The following is a 19756-nucleotide window of genomic DNA, read 5'->3' as shown; positions in this document are numbered from 1 at the left end:
AGACATGCCAATAATTGGCATCTGGTTAACAGGACTAATAAAACCTAAGAACACCTGCTGCCCATTTATCTTCTCCTCTGCTTGAAATAGTCCAGAATAGTTAAAGCTGCAGTTTCCCCCCAATCTTGTTCAATTGAAGACTAAATGTGATTTCCTGATGGTTGTTGTTGGTAGTCGAGTAGTTTCAACTGTAGGTACACAAACTTCCTCCCTTCAGGCTCCTGCCAAGCCTTACTCTATCAACTAAATATGTAAGAAGGATAACTAAGGAGTGTCATCTGTGAGCTCCACCATAGCAACGCAAAGGAGTGTTTTTGTTGTTGTTTTCTTTATTCTGATAATGTGTTCCTCTGATAATAAAATGTATTTACTTATTTTAAAATAAAATGGGGCACTACTCTTTTTATCCTTGTACATTAACAAAGTACAGGACCTTGCATACTTTTGAATAAAATGGATTGCTACAGAGAGAGCTTTATCTGTTTTATAGCATGGACCAAGAAGCTGCTTTAGCTGGTCATTGTCTAAACTGGCACTAGTCTTGTATCTGCCAGAATATGGGATAGATAAAAAGTATAAATCGCTACCATACAGTACAAAAAATAGTTTCATTTGGTAGAAAATTGGTTAACATAGTTCACTGCATAGGATAATACATGTGTATAAGTCAAGCTTGAATGAAACTGTTGTGATCTCATTTGGGTTCTGCAACATGTCATTACCAGGTGCTAACATATTTTTGCTCTCTTTTTTGGTGGTGTTATTCTCTAATAGAACTTAATATTGGACAAAGCTCAGGGATTACCTGTTGAGTTGCATGAAAACTCCAACTAGGGCTGCCTCGAGTTAGCTATAACCCAGTTAGGACCAGAATTAGACGTCATGTACTCACTCTGGTTTTTTGCCATGGATTTTCACAGTCACTAGGGGATTAAATCATTTGTATTTTTTAGTAAGCCTTTATTAGTGTGGGGATCATTTAATACATAAGGTAAACTATGTGTTTCTGTGTGTAAATTGTGATAGTACAGTACTCACATCAAGAGTGTTTGGCAGAAAGTTTTATAACAAAAATACATTGAAATTAACAACATTATTTTTATCTTGAGTGTTTAAAGTAGTATACTGTAAAAACTTAAAAGGGCGCTGGGATTTTCATTTATAAATCTTGCATGATAGTTTTGTTGGGGTTTGGAACTTAATTGGATTATGGTTTCTAACCCCAACAAAACTATCCTGTATGATATAATAAAACATTCATTAAAATGGATACAGAAACTAAAGGGATATAGACAACCCCACAGTATTCAATAAATAGGGATGTATTAGAAGAAATCAGTGTATAAAGAATATTTATTTTTCTAAACAAATACAAGCATTACAAAGAAGAAGATAGACTTAATTCAATAACCGAAACTGTACCAGCTACTGCAAGGGCATTTATTTTGAAGTGTGCACTGTACAGAATCAAACACATAACAGGAGTACAATAAAATCACATTAATTTTACATCAATAGCATTTTACAATAAACAAATAACAATGTGCCTTGTTGGAAATCTAAAGCCATATTCAGGGATATTTTACATTATATTTTTTCTGAAAATATATATCTCACCTCTTTTATTCCCTATTGTGTTTTTCTGTATGATTCTGTGCTGTGAACATTATTGGCCTTGCTTACAAACTACTACAGAAAAAAAAAAAAAAAAAAGTGGTGCCAAAAGGATCCCTCTTTGTGGGAATCATATCATTGTTACACAAGCTCCAATACAGGATGTTTAAAATGTGTGCTTCAGTGCACAGCACAATGCTAATGTTCTTTGCCACATTTTAAAACACATAAATAACACTATACAGAGTTACACAGAACACTCATTATTAGACCTTTAAACAGTAGAAACATTCAGATAATATTATGCATGCCTTTTGAGTCTGCCGAGTTAATGGTTGCACATATTAAAAAGCACACTTAAAGAACAACTTGGTACGCTATGTTATATTTTAGCTAATGTATTCTTCTTGTTGTATGTAGAATTTGTTCGTAATATATTTGTTACAGCCACTTGGCACGTGTTGCAGGGAGACAGGCTAAAGGTACCAGATGCACTTGCAAGCTATTTTGATGCCACAGGAATGCATTAAACTTCTGAGTTTTAACAAGTCACCAGGCTGTGACGACTGAAACTCAATACAAAGTACAATTACAAATGACAAAGAACATTAGTTTCTAAAAGTGCCATTTGTAATTGCATTGCTGATCAGATCTGATAGCTGTTCAGGCATTTACCTGGTTCAACACACTGTCATTATTCTTATTGCTGTGTTCCGGTTCCCAGTTCACCAGCAGTCATTGGCTTTTTCAACAGGATGTACATTATTCAGAGGAACCCATTATTAAAACATTTTTACACAGCATTTCCATTTTATTTACAGTAGTTGGCCAATTGTGTTTAAAAACTGCAATTACAAAGAAAGAGTCAGTGATATAACAGTGATACAAAGTTAAAGGGAGAAACTGCTTTTTCAGGCAGGGTACAGAAGCACACTGTATGATGTTTTACATACACAAACATTAATGCATGAGTTTGCTAGAATATGAGTGGTGATCCAGATAAAACGTCTTCAGAATATATTGTACAATACAAAGTCAGTTATTATAAACACTGGACATCATCAGCAAGACTACTTCTCGTGCTTTACATTTAAGCAAAGTCTTTTTTTTTTAATTAAGGTGCGTGTATTTTCATTTATAGTTCTCCTATTACACAATGTAAACCACAAATACAGTATAAAAGCTTAAACACCACAAGTATTATAAATAACATGCAGAAAACACTACTGAATAAAATTTTACAAATACTAGAGGAGATCAACTTTAGGGACCAAAAACATCAAACTGTTGCAACAATTCAATACTTGGCATTCAAGACCCCACCCCCCGCTCATTTTAGATAAAATAAATAAATTTAAAAAAATCAACAAAATTAATTACTGTGGCAGGCTGGTGAGTGGATAGAGGCCCAGAGACAGTCTGAAGTTCAAAAAAATAACTATTTTATTATAAATAACAAAATAAAAGTGCACAAGGGCAAAATAAAGGGATTTAAACACAAAAAAAAACAGTACAAAAAACAAACTTACAAAAATAAAAGTATCCAGGCTGGGCAGTGCCTTCACTGGATGTAGAATTCACAAATCACAAAAACCACAAACACCAACCTGCTTCCTCAGCTCCCTCCTCTCAAATGAGAAGCAGAGGCCTCCTTTTATGTCAGGTGGCTGGGCGCTGATTGATCGTTAATTAACCTAATCAACCCCAGCCACCTGAACATAATAAACCCAGGCAGGTAGGGGAAATTAACCCCATCCTTGCCAATTTAAAAAGGGCAGAGCTTTACTCTGCCACACACCTCCCCCCATGTACAACGTACACCGGCCGCAAATCGGCCAACTCCCCCCTTCCCCCCACCCCCCTCGAGTCCAATTATGTCCCTTGGGTGGGCTGTTATGGTGGGTGGTGGTGGGCGGGGTTGATGTCGGAGCCCCCAAACCTTCTTTGGTTGAGGGGGTCCCGGATCTCCAAGGTAGTATGGCGACGGCGACGGGCGGCCCGGCTCTCTCTGGCGGCGGAGGCGGCCCGGCTCCCTCTAGTGGCGGAGACAGTGACGGCGGCAGCGGACCCTCGGCAACCCTAGAAAACAAAAAGGAGACACCAGCAGTCCCAAGCGAAGCAGAGCAGCAGGCAACCCCAGGCGATGCGGAGCAGCAGGCAACCCCAGGCGATGCGAATGTGTCATCCCCGAGCAGAGCGGGCATGGCATCCCTGGGCAGTGCAAGGCAGGCATCCTTGGGCCATAGCTCCTCGCCCCTCTCTGGCTATGGGAGCGACGGCAGCTCCTCGCCCCTCTCTGGCTCTGGGAGCGACGGCAGCTCCTCGCCCCTCTCTGGCTCTGGGAGCGACGGCAGCTCCTCGCCCCTCTCTGGCTCTGGGAGCGACGGCAGCTCCTCGCCCCTCTCTGGCTCTGTGAGCGACGGCAGCTCCTCGCCCCTCTCTGGCTCTCGGAGCGACGGCAGCTCCTCCTCTCTCTCTGGCTCCCGGGAAGGCGGCTCACCCCTCTCTGGCTCTCGGGAAGGCGGCTCACCCCTCTTTATTGGAGTGACCGGGGCATCTCCCATGTCTACCGCCAGGTAATTAACCACCATGAGGGCAACCTCTGGGAAGGACGTTGGGTGGTGTTGTTCCTCCCACTGTTCCCACCTCTCCCCATCTCGACGCCACAGCATGTTGATAACTATGCGGAGATCGTGGACGAGGTCTGTCTCAGGGTGAAGGTGGTGGTGCTGGAGGTAGTGGGGTGGCCCCTGATGCCCGGGGTGAATACTGCACCTCTTCCTGGGCCTGGTTGTAGGGGCATCCTGCCCAGTAGTGGCCGTCACAATGTAGCATTCACAAATCACAAATCACAAAGAAACCACAAACACCAATCTGCTTCCTCAGCTCCCTCCTCTCAAATGAGAAGCAGAGGCCTCCTTTTATGTCAGGTGGCTGGGCGCTGATTGATCGTTAATTAACCTAATCAATTAATCAACCCCAGCCACCTGAACATAATAAACCCAGGCAGGTAGGGGAAATTAACCCCATCCTTGCCAATTTAAAAAGGGCAGAGCTTTGCTTTGCCACAATTACAAAGAAAGATAAATAAATGTATAAACAGCAGTCAAAAATAAAATGTGTTAAGAAAAAATGTAAAGATAAACCATGAAATATATTAATTTACTAAAGAATAATAGTTAATTGCTTAATTTATAACCATTTCATAAAAAATGTACTCCTCGTTTTTTTTAAATAATTATTATGTCTGCTTGTTGATTTTTACATTTTGTTGGGGGGTATCATAAACGTAACTTAACTTATTTTAAAGCTACAGAGATAGATCTGTTTTGGGACAAAACATGAAATATCTAATTTTGTAAAAGCAAACTTTGTTTTAATTAAATTCCATCACGTGTGTCACATAGCATTTATGCTCAATTTATCGAATTGTTTCGGATTTCTTGCATGAATAAATAATCTGTAGTATCCCTAAACTCTGTCTTTAAATATTTTTGGAACAATCCAGTTATCTGTTCCTTGATCCAACACGTGAATCTTGATTAAATATCCCATGCAGAAACACTGCCACTGTTGTGTGAACAGCCTTTATCTAAGTCCTCCACCACAATCCCAAGGTGAGTTACCCTTCCATGCCTACGACCAATCAGACCTGTACGGATGCCATCCTGTTGACCTTTGGAAGTGCTGGTCTGAACCTTGACAAAGCTCCTGTTGCGTGTGTCGGCTCTGTCTCTTCTTTCATGCATCTCTTGAGGCTCCATTTCCGTCAAGCAGAGCTGGAACTTAATAGCAGCCTGGAACCCTCTTTTGAAATTTTCATTGAAATAACCGTAGATAATAGGGTTGACGCTACTGTTGAAGAAAGCAAGCCAGTGTGCAAAGGGGAATAAGTACACAGTTATGAGGTTGAGCTGGCTGGATGTCAGATTGCCATAGTCGGACAGCAGCATCAGAGTCCACAGCGGCAGCCAGGACAACATGAAAAGCAAAGCCACAATGAGCAGCATCTTGATGACTTTAATCGTCTTTTTGGAAATCCTCCGGCCATCCTGATCTTCGGAGTGAGCATCCCGGATGGGAGCAGAGGACTTGTAGAGCTTGATGGCGATCCGGGCGTACATGATAACTATCAGGGTCAGGGGTCCCAGATAGATGTGGGAAAACAGCACTGTGGTGTAGATTTTGCGCATCTCCTGGTCAGGCCAGGCCTCCCAGCATGTGTAGAGAGGGTACATGGTTTTGTAACTGTCAACCATAAAATGGTATTTATCTCTTGAGACTGTCAACGTAACAACGGAGGGGCACATGATGATCACTGCAAGCCCCCAGATCACTGCAATGGTGACAACGGCTTTCTTTATGGAGAGTTTCTGGCGGAATGGGTAGACAATACAGCGAAACCTGAAATCAAAAAGGGTTTACATTGATGAGTGGGATTTGCCAACCTGCAGATATAGATTTGACTCAAACAAAGTGCTGTAAAATGCTGGGTTTAATTAATGATGGTGTTTGTTAATCTAAGAAGTAATAATTAAAAAGCCCTGTGCTGGCTTGCCAACAATTGTATACAGCGGGAGGTATGTTACTAGTTGAATACAACAATTACATATAGTTCAAAAATGAAAATAAAAGAAAACTACATTATCATAAATATTATAACAGATCTTAAACTACAAAGTAATTAAGCAGTTTAAAATACATTTTATCATGCTTTACTATACTTATAATGTACTTTTTTGTTATCTTGATTACACTCTGCAGAGCTTTAAATAACTTCAAATAACACTGGACAAAAAGGAAACAGAAGTCTATAAAATTGCAACTGCTTTGTAAAACTAATGATTTTTATCTTCTTCTGACCCGGTGTACAATACATTGTACATTCCAAATATTATTGTTTCCTAAAAGGTAAGAGTTGATTTCTTTGGGTCTCTCGGTTATCAATAATTCAAAGGGAAATAAAATTTAAATATTTTGTCGCAAGAGGTTAAGGTTTACCTTTCCACAGCGATTGCTACCAATGTGAAAACTGAAGCTGAAACAGACACTCCTTGGATGAGTCCACTCATTTTACACATGGCATCATTAAAAGGCCAACCTATGAAAACATAATAAATTAAACCATTCATATAGCAAACTTTCCTAATGAATCTTGAATTTGTTAAATTCTTCAATAATTCTGCCACTCCAGCAAACCTATTTATTTTACATTCCCCCCATCTTAAAATCAACTTAACGTACACAGAGTAGGTAACAATAGGAGGTTATAAATCAGATTTTTAAAGCACAGTTGAAGCAGTGACAGAAGAAAAAAGATAAAAAATAACTCCCCACCCCCCCACCCCCCCACAGTGCTTTTGCTTTTGTTACACTGACAACAATAAAAACAGTAGAGAGCTTATTCAGCAGTTAACAGCCAAACAATTTAAAAAAAACGAGGGAGGATGAAATTGATGTTATAAAACAAAGTGCCTTACTTACTTTAACCTTAAAAAAAACAAATAGAAAAGACATTCAACGAGTATTGCAATACCAATCATGCATTCATGTAGGAATTGTCCAGCTGTAACAAAAAAATAGACCAACCTAGAGAATAACCGAGACCAACCTGATGAATGGTTTAAATGGCATCCTCGATTGCAACTATTTCAACCACTATACATAATCATTCTTTCAAAGCGATTTAAAAAAAAAACATTCTTTACAATTGGATTTTGGTGTGAAGATTGTGATACATATGTCCTAATGTCCCTTATTTATACCAATAGTTGTTATTTTTCAGATCCATCTTGAACTTCAGTAAACTGCTCTTGCATTGTTTCCTTATCGGTTGGCTAAAACAAACACAACCTGAAAGCTGGAAAATTACTAAACAATTCCTTAAACTACAACTTTTTTTTTTTAAATTAGTTTTTAAAGGGAGACATTTTCTAAAGATAACAAAGCAGTCAATAAAACTTTGGACATAAGCTAAGAAATTGGTAAAGAGGAAACTGACACATTCCTACAATCTAACTTGACTGAGAGAATCACAGAATACAGCTGTGTACCAAGTATGAAGCCAATATTTCAAAACACTAGGCCTTTATCAAACGGAAAGAAAAAAGTAACACAGGCAGCCATCTTAGGTCAAAGTGAAAGGTGCCGTTAGATTTTGAGTGAAGAGTTTCTAGAGCCATGAAATTCTAAAATTGCAATGAAATATTAGCCTGCATGAGATATTAACAGTTGTAGGTGCATTAATTTACAAAGTCATACACAGTTCCATTAAGGGGAACCTTAATTATAATGTTATCATTTGAGACAATATGTTCTTGCTGTTTATTATCTTGACACATTTGAAATGCAACGTTTATAACTAAATATATCACTAAGGAATTGAAAATGCCAATTGTGATATTCATAAAAAAATAAATGCATTTGAATGTTATTTGGCAATTAACCAGTATGTGGTGTTGTTTAATGTCTGAAATATTTTGTTTTGTTTAGCAGAGGTACATTGACAGGTAAGGGACTAACTATTTTCTAGTTAGGTAATTAAGTTTTTGTACCAGACATATAGAGCGAATAAGAATTGGCACTGTGGCTCCAAAGAATCAATTATTTGGCTGCCTGAATGTGTTACTAGTTAATTGGTTAAATTAATTCATATTTTTCACAAGCTTGAATAATGGTTAAATGTTAAAAAAACACTCTTGGCCAAAAGTACTTATTGCAGCTATTTTCAGAACAGGATCAATAAGCAATACAAGCAGCACATAATACTAAAGAAGCTATTTGAGATTGCGCTCAGAATTATAAATGGGTTCGTGGAATACAAAAGAGAGCTGCAATCCAAGCTTACCTGTAATCAAGTTGTCCACGAGGGTCGTCGGCATGCAGAAAAGCCCCACAAGCAGGTCACTGATCGCCAGGTTCAGGATAAACATGTTTGTGACAGTCTTCATCTGCTTGTTCTTCAGCACGATAAAGCAGACGAGAATATTTCCAATCATGCATAGCAAGAATATGAAGATGTAAGCTAAGACGAATATGGTTGCCATTGGGAAAGAGTGCTGGTAGTATGAGGAGAATGTGTAATTGTCCCATTTGCTCAGAGATTCGTTGTCGGTATAGGGGCTGCTGTTGACATATTGGGAAACATTGAATCCTAAAAGTCAAAACAAATTAAAAGAATATAATACACAACACATATGGCAATCTGGCAAGGATTTTCTAAGCTTTTTGCTGCAAACATTTATTGTAATTTTTTTCTTATAGGTGAAAATAGGACTGTAACAGGGCGAGGAGTGTTATCTATTTTTAGAACAGGGTCTCTCCCTCCGCCCCTGTGGAATTCATTGTTTGTATGTGTTTGTATTATTATTTATTTATGTATATATATGATGGCATAGCCGCGTGGTTTGTTATTGTTTTTTTATTTAAAACGTGTTCTGGCAGAGGAGAGGCTGGCAGCTCGTTCTCTGCCAGGAGTAATTAATAAACTCATGCAGATTGTGGCCGAGGGGTAATACAATAATTACAAGCTAGTTAAACCCCTTGGCCATGGTATATAAACCTGCAGCTCTCTGCACTCTGGGTGGGTGTTCAGAGGAGGAACAGGGGAGCGAGAGAAGAGAAAAATTTAAAACTAAGCAAACTTATAGGATCTGTGAAGGCTACTGCCCAGCCGGACCTGTTTGTTTTGTTCGTGATTAGTTTTTGTTTGCCTTTTTATTTTTCGTGCTCTGTGAGAAAGTGTTTTTGCTTGTTTTAAATATTTTATTTATTTTTGTGTTTAAATAAATAGCGCCGCAGTGCGTTTTCCACTGCACTACCTTGTTTGTTTTTGTTCCTGCACTCTGGCCTGACGTCATCACTTGCCAGCCTGTCACAAGGACGAAACTAATTAAAAATAATTGACACTGCCAATTAAGTTTCTGAGTTCTAGATATTTCTTCTTTTTTTTAAGTTACGTTAATGGGTTTATTTCTCCTTCCAGAAATCAGTGTAGTATTTTTTTTTTGTTGTTGTTGTTGTTTTTTTTAAAGACAGGGTACAGTTCTTGCTTCCTGGAAATGTTGAAATTGCCGACAGAACAAAATAGAATAATCATAGAGAATTATCATTTGTACAGTTAATATTTAGTAATTTAAAATTCATAGTAAAATTTTAAAAAGTTGAACATTTTTATCTTGTAATTAAAATGTTGTCATATTTGTACCTTTAGGCCAGGGCTCTTCAACTAGTGCACTTTATGCACGCGGTGCTCTGTGCACACTGAGCTTTGGTGCCTCGGTGTGTATGGCGCCTCAATGGAGGAGAGGGGGGGGGGGGGGGGGGGGGGGGGGATGCTGGGAAGGGCTGAGGGCAAGGAGCCACAGCCTGCGTCCTGAACACGGGGTGCACCCGTGCACATGATATTTGGCGCACAAGGCATTCGGCGCAAACAGTCTTTGTGCACTCGGGGCACACAGTGCTTGATACATGCAGTACCCTTGATGCTTTGCTACCTCGGTACAAATGGTGCTTAGGCACTCCTGTGCTTACACTCAGTGCAAGACAGTGTGCAGTGCCAAGGGTTTTACCACAGTTAGCATGTCTTGGTTCCATGCTTGCACGTTCTGCAGGGGAAACATGCCCCAGGAGGATGGGCATACATTGTGTGCACAGTACTTGGGTGTCCAGCACGCCACTTCAGCCCTAGGTGCCGAGACGTTCTGCGACATCCGGACGGCGTTCCAGCCCCAGATGCTTCGCAAAAGGCTTGACATGGCTATGGGGACGGAATGTTCATCCCCTATGACCAGAGCCATCTGAGACCCTAGGAGCCCCCATTCCTCCCCTCCTCCAACTGTCCCAGAGCCCCTTGCAGGGTATCCCCTGTGCACAGGCTCAGCCACCACCCTCTCACAGCTGCTCCCCATCTCCACAGACGTTGAAGCGGGTCAAGTGTTCGAGACAGGCAAGGAATATTATGGACCTGAAGGCACAGATGGCCCAGGCCCTGGAGTGGTTGTTGCGGCAGCAGACTGCCGCCACTCCGACCGCAGTTCCACCAGTGCATGTCCCAGTACCAGCCTCTCTCCCCCAAGAGTTCTGAATGATCTGGAATCATTGGCATAGATGGCAGAGGAGGAGGATGCACTCTCTATAGCAGCCTCCAGGAAAGAGGACTCCTTCCCTACTGAGACGGAGGAAGGACAGGTTGACTCGGAAGCTAGTGTGCCCCTGTTTTCAAGCTCCATGTCAGCCCTGATGGGATGTGCTGCAAACTTTTTGCAACTCCCTTGGGCGACAGCAGCTGAGTCATGCCGGTCCATGTTCAGGATGAAGGCTGTGGCTCCTTGTCCTCAGCCCTTCCCAGAGTTTCCAGATTTCATGGAGGAGGTACGGTCCTCCTAGGATCATCCGGCATCCACGCCCAGTGTACTGAAGCAAGCAACCCCACTTGATTCCTTAGAGGGCAAGGACAAGCTGGGCCTGGTGGGTTTCCCCCAGTGGACCCCACCATTGCGGTCTTGGTCAAGGCTCCGCCAGTGGGGGGCTTGCCCAAGGGCCCTGTGTGCCCAAACCCGCAATACAGGTTCACGGAGATGCACTTCAAGCGGGCTTATGCAGCGGAAGCACAGGTGACTCGGTTGGTGAATATGGCAAGTATTCTGACCGCCTATATGGATGACATACTACGGGAAGCCCCACTCCTTGAGCCAGTGACTTCAGAGTTACACCTTTTTTCAAGCATACTGCTCCAGATCTCTGGCCTTCAAGGAAAAGCCCTGAGCCGAAGCCTGGAGAGCCTGGTGGTGGCTCGTAGACAGCTTTGGCTGTCACAGATGAGGGTTCCTGATGTGGATATAATAATGCTGTTGGATGCGCCAATATCCCCGGAGCACATCTTTGGGCCAGCAGTAGAGGAGATCCTGCAGCACTTCTACGAGAATGCGAGGCGTCTACTCCCTCCCTGTGCTCCGGACGGTCCCGATTCCCATGGCTCTGCTGGGTGACCTGAGGCACCGCCTGCAGGCCACCATGGCAGCATGCAACCGGACCCTTCCACAAGGAAAAGGGAACGCAGGGCATGGTGCACCCACGCAGCAGCATTGCAGAAGGCAGTTCCAGGGCCGTTGCCCTAGACAGCCGTCTCAGTGTGCTCCATCCCAATTCGGCAGCCCCAGTAGGGGTTCTGAAGCATTGCAGCCTCAGGCCCACCCGTTTACATGACATCAGCTGCAATACTGGCGTAACTGCACTCCTGGGTGCTTGCCACCATGCACACCAGTTACGCACTGTAGTTCCACGCGGGACCTCCTCCCTTTCGAGGGATCACTGTTACATTTGTGAATTACCCTCTCCAGGTTCTGGCACTCGTGCTCAGACGGGTGGCCAAGCATTCTACCAGAGGGGTAGCCACATCATGGGCGTTCTTTCGAGGAGCATCATTGACTGATATTTGTACTGCGGCTAGCTGGGCTACTCCACATACATTCACCAGGTTCTACCGAATCAATGTGGTAGATCCCTCTATGTCTTCAATAGACACAAGGGTCCTTGAGGGTGCACACGCACACTACCAACACTAGTTGGGTGTAGCGAGGCATCCCTAGTATGCTGTCCGTTCACGCTCCCTGGTGACGGCTCCGGTATACGTTCCCAAAAGTACTAGTTGGTGGTCATCTTTGAACTGAAAGGGAACGTTAGGTTACTTACTGTAACCCTGGTTCCCTGAAAGAGAAGACGACCACCAAACCTTGCGAAGTCCCATCACTTGCATTCGCGGGTTCGATGCAAAAGAGGAAGTGGGGCTTACTGGCAGCTCTGACATAAAATGCTCAATGAATACCTACCTACCAGGGTTACGGTAAGTAACCTAACGTTATAAAACATGACATGATGATAAGATATACAATCACTGCAAATTTGATTAAATAAAATCCATTGATAATTTAAAGATTGACGGTTCATTATTATCAACCAGCAGCTCTCTGTGGTGCTTAGATTACAAGATGATTCCAAATTCCAATTCTAGAACTGTGTATTTTTTTATTTTATTTTATTCTGTTTATTTAGTATCCTGGACAAACTAAGTATTATGTATAATGTCTTGTTTCCACCTGTCGCTGGGATTGATTTGAAAGCGATCTGAATTCCCTCACGTTAATTCCCATCGGACACAGAAAGATATCTCTGTACTTTGACCTGGAACGCTAACAGTTTGAGTTTGAAATGTGACAGTTTGTTTCGGCACCGTTCACGAGCCAAGCACTGAAGCCATATGCAAATGAAGCACAGCGAGTGACATACTGTGAATCACACGTAACACTGCAAAAAAAATAAAGGCACATTCGACATACTGGTGTGACAAAAAAAAAAAAGACCTTGTAACAATGGGGGTTTTACTTTTAACCCGAAGAGAACAACATACATTTTCCATTATGTCTTTGTTTGACATAACGACATAGCGCCAGTAAATTTCTGTGAGTTGGGATGTTTTGAGTTTGTATCAGGGAGAGCAGTGCCATCATCGTGTCACTTTTGTGGTAAACACTGAGAGACGATTTTATTGCTTCCTGCTGATGGAAACAGTGGTGGGTCGGACTGTGATCACACACTGAGTTGAGCTCACAGTGATCAGATGGAAGCACGAAGGTCTTTTCAGAACTTGCCAGTACTGAAAAGTATTTTTAAAATGTAATTCTTATACCTGCTGCACAGAATAAATGGGAATCACCAAATTCAAAGAGAAGATAAAGTGTGGAAAACAGCAGCAGGATGTGACTGGTTGTCACATTTAATGCTATTTTTACTATCAAATGATGCTGTATATATAACCCCAGAAGCCTTATTAAAAATTGCATATTAATGTGTATCAATCAAAATAAATCCATAAAAAGTAAAAATGAACAGAAAACAAAAGAAGAAATGTAAGAGCTGCACTGTTTTATTAGTTGCCTTCTAGGTCTGAAGGCCATCATTTGAACAACAACCATTTTCCATTACGATCTGAAGTAACTATACTATTTACTTTCACAGCAATAGTGACTCATCAAGCATACATTTCTTTGTTTAATTAACTTAAGTACTTCATTAAGTAAGTCATATCAGTAAAATATGACAACTACATAAATAAAAGGTCAATAGTATTATTGGAAATAACAAGTGTTAAGGAAACGTTATACTCGGCAGAGATTAATTTTCAAACTGTTCTGGTCAGCCCTAAATAACATGTATATTAACATCCAATATTAAACTGGTGTTCATTATTTTTGTTTTTTATATATATTTTGCGAAATGTCCTTTTTCTACCAAATGACAATAATTATACGTAATGTTTTTACCTCTTTCGGGAAGCACGGTATACAGTACTTAAATTGGTCCTTAATGAAGTGTTCTATATCGAATGCTACATTGTCTGGATATGTAGCTGTTATACTGTACATCTTTGGCAACTACCATTTAAAGCACCTGTATTACAAAAAAGAAATCTGGAAACTTCGCAGGTTTTCCGATATTCCAACTCTTGTGTTACACCGGTGCTTCGTTTTAATTACCGGTAAATGTTACCTCACATCGCCCTAAAAAGAGCCCCGAACAACTCAAAATATGTGTAACAGTAACATTTAAAGCTGCAGTCCCATAGAGAATCACATACAATTTTACATCAAGGTGTTATACATTCATCCATCGCACGTTCCCCACATGCTTGCTCTCTCATTCAAAAGATGTACTTATCTAGCTAGCTGTAAGAAGTTACAAAGTCATTAAGAGATAATATTTTCAACATGGTGTTATATGAAATATGTAAAGCAAAAAAACACAATACTGTTAAATTAACATCTAAGTGTTCGTCAAACCCTACAAAGGATGTTTTCTGGTTTCTGACTGAAGCAGGTTACAGTTAAATAAAATAAAAAAATAAAATAAAATAGAATGTTCGTGAAGTTTTTAAAAAGTTTAAATTGTGTTAAAACATCAATTACTACATTTAATACGCTATGCTAATATAAGCTTGTTCAATTTGATCAATTATATTTCATGTCGTATAAGATACATTAATCAAGAATCAAAGCTGTGACAAAATACAAATAATCTTACCTTCCATTATTTAGATGTGACTCTGCCAAGATCACGCCTTTAAAAGTATATTACAGAGCTCACAGAATCAGTGCATTCATAGCGTCTCTGCTATCGAACCAAGCTGCTTTCGATCTCACCTCTGCTGAAGTTAGTTTGCGAATTACACGTTCAGTTCGCTTGGAATTTTAAGCAGATCTTCATAAATATGCATAAGGTAGATTTTTCTTCGCTTACAAAAGTTGAGAAACGCTCTTGCACACCAACAAAATATCCTCTTTTCAAATCTCCGTCTTCAGCTTTCTGGGATGGTTTATGTAGAAGCTTAATCACACTACGCAAGAGAACATCTGACAGAAAGCAGCATAAATAGTAGTTCAATCCAGTAACAGACCATATTGAAATCGGAGGTCGTGTTAAATATACCGAGTACCAGAGTTTTTGTAGTTTCCGAGGATACGTTGTCATTATCTAGCAGATATGCTCACACTCATACTACTTCTGAATCACGACAGTTATGCTACAGTATTAAAATGAAATTAAATTAAAATATACACTGAACATTGCTGCTAGATCTCTTTGAAGTGGTATTAAATGGCTTTGATATTCATGTCTGGAAACCTACACAACCTAATATCCTCCAAACAAAGCAACCGCACATGCATCACCTATAATTTGGAAAGTGAGACAAAATCTATATCCATATCTATATCTATATCTATATATATATATATATATCCATATATATATATATATATATATATATATCAAAAGTCTACCGGAAGTATATGGAACACTAGAATATGTTAATGTAACATTATTCAGCAGGTTTCATTCAACTTTGTGAAGCAAAATGTGTTAATTTTATGAAGCAAAATGTGTTAATTCTATAGGGCAATGCAGAATTGGAGATTATACCTTTCTCCCACATTACCTTAGATATATGATGATTTAACACAATAACTCTAAATGGGGATTAACCCATTGAGTACAGAAATGAATGCTACTTTATTATTATCATCATTATTACTACTACTACTAATAACAACAATAACACTATCACTACCGCTACTACTACTACTTCTATAATAATAATAATAATAATAATAATAATAATAATAATAGTATGTGAGGGGTTAAACCTTAATTAAGGTGATGTTGTTCCTGCATCTGTAGGTATGTAAGTTAAATGTTTTTATGCTGAACTTCTAAAACTCTGCAACATTAATAACAAACTTTCTTCTAGTGGTTAATGTGGGTTTTTTTGTTTGTTTTGTTTTTGTTTTTCACAGTTGTGTTTCTACTGGTATGTGTTAAAATGAGCCATCTTAAGAACATGAGAATGAGAGGAGACCCTTTGGCTCATCAACGTTCCTAATGGCTAATTGAATCACATACTAAATGAGATTTTCTCTTCAGACTACACTGTATATATAGACTGCATGCCATATGACCCATGCCTGCCAGTGAACAATACTGGTATCATTTCATTTAGATTGTGGTCTAACCTGTCCCCAGGAACAATTTATCTAAACTAAATAATACATTTAAGAAATGTTCAAAACTAACGACATCCGTAAATGACCACTGACTGGAAGATTACTAAAACATCAATGGCCTTTAATGGAATGTTAGTTCCCCAGTAATAAACAGAAACGGTCCCCTGCCTGGTTACCAAACTAAGTAAGTTCTTTGTCTTTAACCCCCTCCCCCCTCCCCCCGAAGATTCCCTAAGCACTTTTTACCTCAACATGTACATATTTCATTTTCTAGGTGCATGGCTCATGATAATGACTTTCAGATACCTTTTTTTCCAATTAGCATTTTTTCCTGTGTAAAAAAAAAAATAATACAACTGTTAATTTTAATGTTAAAGAAACCACATTTAAAAACCTTTGGCTCCTTAAATGAACCTTCTGGGGTGTGTGTTAACTAGTTTTGTAAAATTAGCAGTTTTCTTTTACTTTTACAAACAAATGTGCAAATGAAATCGGGGCCCCTTGCTCCAAACCCAACAATAGCTGCTGGAATGCATTTCTAGTTAGATTCGATTTATATTTAATGTATATAAATATTTATGTATATTAACTAATCGATATATATATATATATATAGATATATATATATCATATATATACTATAGACCATATTATATATTAACAATGTATACTATATAGATATATTATATATGTATCTGTCTAGATTCATATTAACAATTGTACCAAAGATATAATGCTACTATTTGAACCCGATGTCAGTAAAACAAAAACAAAGAAACCCTAGCACAAAGTTTTCTGATCTGCTTCTGTTTTAGTGAGTGAACCAGAATACTGTACACCCCACTAACTAAGCTTGTCAGTGACATTCATCCCCTGCCACAACTATACATGTAAAAATGTCATGTGTGACACAGACAGCCTACTGAAGAAGGTCCTTGGCAAGTTTCATCACATTTGGAGAAGTGGTTAAGTAATTGTGAAACATAAACAGACAGCCTCCATAAACTCCCAGATATCCCACTCAAACTTGTGACAAGCAGTTTTCTAGGTAATGCAAAGCTCTGAAATAAATACACATACAGCCTCCGGTGATGACACTTAACTGCATATGTTATTTACTTGAAGACCCCAGAGAAGTGCCTTACTCAGCTAGGTCCAGACGGCTATCATGCTGATGCGCTATGGAGGCCGCATTGGTTGGTTGATCCCTGGAGCCAGCATTGCAGCTGTTGTGTGTGCTGATGCATCAGGGAGGCAAAATAGGCTGATCCCTGGAGCCAGCATTACACTTCAGCCATCAACCAGGCAAAAGGGTATCTACATCATCAGATGGAAGGAAACGCAGATGGATCACATTGGCTTACGGTAAAAGAAGCTATGACTTAGGTGGTGCTTATCTTGGCGAGTGCTGTGTCCAATATCAGCATGAAGTTTTAACATCTACTCTCATGTAATGGAAATCATTACTACTGAACATTTCTAACTAGTATTATGGTAAGACACATGACATATTGCATTATTATGACGTGATAATGATCAAGAGATTTCACTCAGATATCAAGCAATGGCAGCTGTATTCTAAGAAGCAGTTTGTTATACAGTAGCTTGCCTTGTACTTTTTATATTCCTCTTGCAGCTTAAAAACAGAAAAAAAAAGACAGATACAAAAATATTTTAAACATTTCAATCCCATTTTAGAAAACAGAATGTATCAGACCCTATAAACAGGCAATATACAAATGTTTAATTTGGCAAGCCTTCAGTCTGTTACTAAATAGCTCTATGCATATACTGTAGCTTGTTCACAACAGTAAAGATGTGCTTATGCTCTAATGCTATATTTTTCCAAGATTCTTAATGACAAGATTCCATTTAACACTGAGTATTAGGATTGCTTAACAAAATCTATAGAATACCTAAAATACATAATCAAAGAAAATCTGTTTCCTATCTATACAGGGATTAAGCATTTTTAGGAACACCCATAAGTACTTTGATTTTACAAATTCATTGCCCCAACCCATATATTCTACAAAGTTCCCATAGGCAAATTACAGAATGCCATTCTGCCAGTAGTTTGCATTTGAGGGATGCTGGTGCTTAAGGGTGCTGATAGATTAAACTCTTTGATGTCCCAGTTGCAGTCTCATACTGTACAGTAATTCACCGATCAGTCAGGCACCAACAATCATTTACAAACACATAAGTCTTACCTTTGCTATCATGGTTGTATATACACTCAGATTCCTTGGAACACAGGGCTTATCATGAGACTCAAGTGTCAGGACCCTGCTTTCAATATGATTCAGGTAGAGCAAGTCATTCCATGAAGGGCTCTTATCCACCTTTGTATTCTTTTAAGTAATGTCCCAATGCTAACACCTGCAACAAATACATTTCACAAAATTTCCCCTCCCTAAAAACATGTTCACCTGGTTATGTAAAGGAGCATTTGAATTGGTATTTCAGTGGACAGGAGCAAGTGCTGTGTGGAGGAAAAATCCCAAAAAGGAGACAAGTGCTTTGTGACTTCAAAAATAGGACATGATTTTCCCTTGGCTTGTGGAGAGCTGCCCTCGCTGAGGTGAGACCGAACCGATCAGCCTCCAAGGCTGGGAAGCAAGTGTTACTTCCAAGAATATGATATCTATTGTTGTTATGAAAACAGATATTGAGAAATACTGAGATTTAGCTTGGTAGTAAATCATGGTAAAATAATAACCATGGGTAATAATACAGTGAAGCACGTAAAATAAAACAACTCCATATTCAGATTTCAAGTAGAAGACAAAGCAGTCTTAAATTACATACATTCACAAATTTACATCAGTGCATTTTTAAGATTATTATAAATTGCATGTTTCAATTGTGCCATTGTGTAAAGTGCTTTCAAGTGCATTTCTAATCGCAAGCTGCATGGTGCTCAGAGTAATACAAATTAAATGAGGCATCTTTGATGTTGGAAACTATTCCACAAATGGTATGTTATGCAGGGAATTATAGTCATAATGTGCACCGTGAAATTGCGTTCAAGCTCACTGCGATAATTCACTAAAAAATAACAATGCAGTATCCCTGCTTAGTCAAATCCTGCCTCAAAGTTTCAAATCAAGTTTCAGGTAAATCTATAAACTTACATCATAATGTGATATTTTAATATAACAACTGGCAGTACTTTGTCCCATCATAATCGAAGCCAGCTAGGTAGAAAAAACAGTTTTTTACACAGTAAAAGACACACAGAGGGCCTTCTCGTTAGTTGTACAACTTGAGTACTTTTGTCTGGTCCCTTAGCTCTGTCAACTTTTGCTGAAAGAAATCGATAGGTTTCCCTTGAAGAGAAGCGTGTTTTGTCTGTACCGCAACATTTTCAATGGTTTTAACCTCTCCTTAGCCAGCACTTCACCACACACCACACACTCTGTGGCCACAGCTCCTCTTCAGAACCAAAACCAGGTAAAACCGTATTCCAAACATTTTTTTATCATACTTTCGGGTTCTTGTTTTTTTTTTTTTTTTTTTGTTGCTGATCGGATCCTTGTTGTCAGCACTGGTTTTGCTTACAGTGCCGCTCGACTCCCCTTCAT

At 39.5% G+C, this 19756-nt stretch overlaps 1 protein-coding gene across 1 annotated transcript; it reads right to left on the bottom strand.

The window, feature by feature from the left end:
• Positions 1 to 4843: 4843 nt before the first annotated feature.
• Positions 4844 to 14888, bottom strand: LOC121321611 (neuropeptide FF receptor 1-like). Its single transcript, XM_041260618.1, has 4 exons — positions 14692 to 14888; positions 8462 to 8767; positions 6616 to 6715; positions 4844 to 6018 (listed from the first exon to the last, which is right to left on the bottom strand). The coding sequence occupies exons 1-4, from the start codon at positions 14696 to 14698 to the stop codon at positions 5157 to 5159; spliced, it is 1275 nt and encodes a 424-aa protein (XP_041116552.1). The 5' UTR covers positions 14699 to 14888; the 3' UTR covers positions 4844 to 5156.
• Positions 14889 to 19756: the final 4868 nt, after the last annotated feature.

Source organism: Polyodon spathula, chromosome 10 (genome assembly GCF_017654505.1).
Source record: "Polyodon spathula isolate WHYD16114869_AA chromosome 10, ASM1765450v1, whole genome shotgun sequence".
NCBI classification, from domain to species: Eukaryota; Metazoa; Chordata; class Actinopteri; order Acipenseriformes; family Polyodontidae; genus Polyodon; species Polyodon spathula.
This window is presented reverse-complemented; position numbering and strand designations above follow the sequence as displayed.